This window comes from Limulus polyphemus, unplaced genomic scaffold, assembly GCF_000517525.1.
Source record: "Limulus polyphemus unplaced genomic scaffold, Limulus_polyphemus-2.1.2 Scaffold465, whole genome shotgun sequence".
Classification (NCBI taxonomy): domain Eukaryota; kingdom Metazoa; phylum Arthropoda; class Merostomata; order Xiphosura; family Limulidae; genus Limulus; species Limulus polyphemus.
The window spans coordinates 300,633-306,482 of NW_013666075.1; the positions used below are offsets into that span (position 1 = coordinate 300,633).

Here is a 5,850-nt window from a genome sequence, read left to right on the forward strand (position 1 = left end):
ATATACAAATACAAAAAATTATAAACTGTCATGTTGGAAACAGAAAGAATAGTTTGAAATACACTGGTTAAGCTGTTAAACAGAGATCAAAATACTTTAATCAATACATATTACTCTATGTAGCAGTATATTTTCCATGTGATAAATACTTCTGAATATCAAAATGTAAAAAAAAGAAAAATGGCAAAAGGACATCTGTCACATTAAGACAAGCCCTCAGACAACAGTGATACATTAGACTGTTAGAACAATAAAGATCTGAATGAAGAGTATTTAAAATGTACATATATGTGCATGTAAAAATCCTGCAATATTGTACAAAATTCTAAAGAAAAATAAACTAATTACACACACAAAATCATAATTAACTTATAAATGCAATTAACAGCATACGACTTACCTAGTTCTTCAGCAGTAGCTTTTAATTTATCCAAGCTACGACTGATGATAACAATGTTTAGTCCATGGTTAGCAAATTCCCTACAATATGCTTTTCCAATTCCATCAGTGCCACCTGTAATAACTGCATACAAATAAAATTACATACATGTTAATATAATCAATCCCAAAACTAAAATATGATACCTTAGGGTTATTTAAATACATTAACATTAATTAAACATAAAAAATACATGCATACTAAAGTGGATATAACTAGTAAATTAAAAATGTTTGCTAATCACATTAAACAATAGGGTATTTCTAACAGAATTGGGGATGTTGAGATACTACACAATGGCTGGGATTGATTGAAAAGTTGGTCAGATAGTTGGCAAATGACCCTTAATTATAGTATATTTAAAGGTAATATTTGTTCTCATAATTTGGATCACATGTTTACTATAGATAAGAACCTACTCAATGGCATGACAAAAGAGTAGTGGTAGCTAAGTCACTCAAGCCATTAAAGTGGTGCTCTGTGGCTAGTAGCACAATAATATAATTTTATAAATTATTCTTATACCTAGCATTTACAAATCAAAGGATCTCTTTATAAAAATAACTTTTGAGAAAGTAGGAATAAGAGGTGATCTCATTGAAATTTGCAAGATTATTCAGAAGACTGGTAGGATAAAAATATCTAAGTCCTATGTCCCATTTTATGAAGACAAGATAACAAGCCACATTTGAAAAGATGCCTCGGCTTCAGTTAACAGTTGATTTCATCCTTGATCTAACATTAAAAGTACCAGTTTATTTGAAAGTTTTTCTCAACTGTCTTCAAACAATGACCAAATTAGATTGAAAAAACAAATAATGAAAACTTATATTACTGACAAGTATTGGTCAATGGTCTTCAAATCAAAAGGTTCTGTACCTTAACATGTGCACATGCATGTTGATAGGATACCTAATAACACTGCTACTTAAAAATTCTGTACAATACTAATTAATGTTTAAATTACCATAACTTTAAGTCACTGGTCATTAATTGAAACATTACTTATGGTTAAAAAATTTAATTGTTATCCTTTTTTAAAATTTTATTTTTAAATCACAGAATGCTTAAACTACAAGTATAGCAGTGACAGAACATGTGTACATTTTCTTAATAGTTAGAAACACAAATGGGAAATATCACTATAATTAAATTAGATTCAAGTATGAGTACCTTTAGTTAAAATTAGCACACCTATAATCCTAAACTGAATAACGGCCAAGGTTATAAAATTCAAAAACCATTAATATAACCTTCATTCATAAAGGCAACATTTTCCTCATCTTAAATTCACAGACCACAAAAACACGTTTATGTGTTAAGCTAACAAGGAAAACCTTCCAAATATACTATTTGTATAAATGCATTTCTACATACAGCTACGTGTAGCAACTAGAATAAAACCTTTGCACATGTACATGGAAATAAACTGAAATATTTCCTGCTCAAGTGTTATCCAGTCTTGTGATATTATTAAAAAAATATACCTCCTTTCTCTATCCAATCCTACACACTTATGCAGATTTGTAGGGTTTAATTGTCACAATTTAACTCATTCACTGCAGTTGGGATGTATATTTCACAGTGCAGTGAGAAATATACATCCAAGCTGCAGTGAAAGCGTAAATACAAGGTTGAAAACACAAGTCTCTGTATGTGTATGCTTCACCATAAAGGTTTTTAAACCCATTCAATCACTATGTCCATAATAATGGCCACTGTATTACAAATCTTAAAACCGATAGAAACATTCATGACAAAAAAGGTCAATATCACAAATATGTTACTTTTCTCTAGACCTAATACAGATGAGTTACATAGTTCAATCACTGACACATTTAAAGTAAGTAAAAATCAGTCATTATTTTAACCATGACAAAATATAAGCTACAGATAGTAACTTGACTGTTGATACATGCAAGTTTTTAACTATGAAACATTATAGCACAGGGCAACAAAGTAACCTAAACCCAAGTCCAAGTTTTTGGTAGTGTTTAATGTCCAAATACCTATCCAATAAATAAAAATTAAACTTAATTACCTTTGACACATTAAGCACACAAACTAAATGACAGAAGGTAATTTGGTCAATTGAAAAACACATTACAAAATTAGTAGTTTTTTTTTTTTACATAATAGGACCATTTTTTTTAGAAATTAGTGCAACAACAGAAACTTTATTTACACACATACTAGTTATTAAGTAGCAGATTGTAACCTTTAACTTGTGCAGATAAAGAAATAGAGAAGGAAAAAAAATAAAATAGACAGATAGGGAGAAATGAAAAACGTGACATTATTGCTATAGGTAATTCGTTAACAGGACACACAGACAAAAGAGTCAGTTGAGTAAATAGGAAGAAAATAATTAGATTATGTTATTCAGAGCCTGGAGTGCAGGATATAATCACAGAACAAGTGACATAGTAAGGGTGCAAGTAATGATGTAGTTTTTGCAGTGCACATAGGAGTTAATAGTGTAGGGAAGGGTAGGTCAGAGTAGTTAATTGTAAAGTACAAAACAATGATAAAAGCATTCAAAGAGCAGGACCATAATAACTTAATTCTGTTAGGGGTACTACCAAGACCTAATTGTCAGAATGAAATTATAAGTAAGTAATTTACTAGGGCTGAATGCTTTGTTAACCTGAAGATGACCTGAGAAGGTCGAAACATTGTTCCTGTACTTTATTTTAATCAAAATTTTTAATACCCATACCAACCATCTCTGCTATACATTTTTAGTTCAAGTGGGCTTCTCGTCATCATTAATAACCTTAACAGTGTTATAGAAGAAAAGATCTTTAGTTGATTAGTATATTAAGCCATCCAAGCAATGAGCTGTTACTAGGATGTATCTATCTAGGTTGTATCTATGGAAATATTGAATACAAGTCTAAAGAGGTCATAATGTCATTGCTAAGGAAATGCTGCATTCAGTCTTGAGATACTTACATTTGTTGGGAATGATTCAGAGAAAGGCTACTAGGATGATGTCTGTGACAAAAAGTTGTCATATGGGGAGAAGTTAAGATCTCAGAAATTGTTTTCTTGAGAAGAAAGAAGAGATACAGGGATCTGATTGAGTTGTTTAAAACCAAGAATAAATAGTGTTGATTCATCATATTTTTTTTTCTATTTAATGATGAGAATGGTAAGATTGGGGGACACAAATATATTCTGGCAGAGTACGAGTCATTTTCAGTTAAGATAGTTTCATTTTTCTAACAGGGTGGTTGGCCTTTGGAATAGGTTAATTTAACTTAAAGGAGTTTAAGGGAAGGCTTGATAAATACTTGTATGATGAGGGATAGCTTGAATAGACAATAGTTACGTACCTTGTTGTCCTTAGATTGTGTGTGTATGTACACAAACAATGTACACATAAATTTGTCAGTACAACTAGCTGCTAATGTCAGGGAAATCAGTGTACACAATACCTATACATGTATCAAAATACACAAAACAATATAAGTGAACAGTAATAGTTGTCTGAATATCTAGGACAAGTAAAAGACTGATTTGGGAAATTTTCAAACCATTAACTGTCTGACCAGACAAGTGAAAAAAGAAGAAAAAAAATCAATAAGTAAACTCAAAACATGACTATTAAAAAAAAATTAAAGTAATTTTTAAAGGTCACTATTAGCAGAAAGCACAAAATGTTAGTAAAAACAAAAATCCAAATAATTCTAGTACTTTAAGTTATTAGCTTTTGAGTGAAGTACATTATTTTTATACCATATTGTTTTAACTTGTATCAATACTGAAATTAATCATTTAGAAAAACATGCTAGGCTCCATTTAAGGCAGTTTTATTTTTCTAATTGGGTAAATTGCTTATGGAAGTCTGTTGCAAAATATTTTCTCGTTTTGATACAACCACATGTTCTTTAGATTCTAGAGTAATTATTTGAATTTTAAGCATTTTTAATCTTTAAATGTGATGTTATAAAGATAAGTTATAACTATTTTCAAGCTGACTTTAATAAAAACTTAATTTTAATAGTTTTAAGATAGACACTGTGGTTGATCTTTTTGGACTACTTTAGAGGAGATTCAATTTCCAGTGAACTGTCACAAATTGCAAAATTTCTATGAACTCTCTGTAAACTGATAGTAAAGCTATTTACATTGTTACTTGTAACTAAGCCCACACAGGCTTTGAAATTCAAGATGTACACAAACTGTTTCACTGTAGAGTAGCATGTAAATATAATTTGTTTTTCTAACCTACTTAATTTTAATTTTTTTGACACTTAAGTAACTGGCTTAACCTAATATAAATGTTTATGGCCTATACAGGTGTATTTTAATTAGAATAATTAACCAGCTTACCTTAAGTAAGGCTTAACATGGCTTAAGACTACGTTTTCTAATTCTATTTAATTTTATTAATTTTTTAAACTTGTCAATACCAATACTAGTAGTAGTACTAGTAGTGATAGTGGTAGTCTTTTCACACACAAAAATCTGACAACTTACTAATACTATTGTACATTATTACACTATTTGTAGTGTAAGTTAATATCATGTATTGATTTGTTCTGTACAAATACTAGCTGAAACTAAAAGAATACTAACACTGGTAGCGACATTAATAACAGTTCAAATCTGACGTTATTAGTATTAGTCCTTTTTAAGATTAGGCTTACCTGCCCATTTTCCATACCCCTTGAAATCTTGCTGACGGAGACGAGAAAGGATATACACACGGAAGCCTTGAAGTACTTTCCACGCAACAATAAATGTAATTTTACTAGCATATAATGCACCAACAACCGCTAAAAGTTCTTCGTAACGTTTCATATATCGGCCAATTTGACGTAAAAGATATATAGCATTTTCAACACTAGCCATTTTCAAGTTAAACTTATCGTTCCAAACAGTATTACTTCTAACTATTGAACTCGAAGCATTCACTCCGTTACTCAAACTTTAAGTCCATGCTCAACACAGCGTCCTCTACAGCACGCCTACTTTCGGCACGGGCCCTGCATGGTCAAGTGGTTAGGGCACTCGACTCACAATATGTGGGTCGCGGGTTCGAATCCCCGTCACACCAAACATGTTCGCCTTTCAGCCGTGGGGGCGTTAGGAAAGACTTCCATATGGCACCCCCACCCAAAAATTGTAGAATTGCCTGGATAAAAAAGATTCTGAAAAGGGTTTATTTTAAAGGGCGTATTAGAAAAATTGGGGCATGGCTTTTTGGGGTTTAACCAAAAAAAAAAAAAAACATTAAAAAAAAATGTTCCAAACTACTTTGGCACCCCCATTTCCTTTTGACACCCCTATTAAAAGTAGCCTTTTTGATGCCTTTATACAAGACATTTGTAAAGTTTATCCCCAAGAAGATTGTACATCTAACTAATGAAGTAAGTGGTATAATAATGTATTAAAATTATCAG

General features: G+C 31.1%; 1 protein-coding gene across 1 annotated transcript in view; it reads right to left on the reverse strand.

Moving 5' to 3' along the window:
* The window catches only part of LOC106458449 (inactive hydroxysteroid dehydrogenase-like protein 1), a 24,302-nt gene extending 18,817 nt beyond the window's left edge, over positions 1 to 5,485 (reverse strand). The window contains exons 1-2 of the mRNA XM_013917964.2: positions 5,095 to 5,485; positions 401 to 523 (exon numbers count right to left, since the gene is read on the reverse strand). Coding sequence (XP_013773418.1) covers positions 401 to 523; positions 5,095 to 5,299 — 328 coding nt within the window. The 5' untranslated portion in view covers positions 5,300 to 5,485. The remainder of the gene's footprint in view (positions 1 to 400; positions 524 to 5,094) is intronic.
* Positions 5,486 to 5,850: the final 365 nt, after the last annotated feature.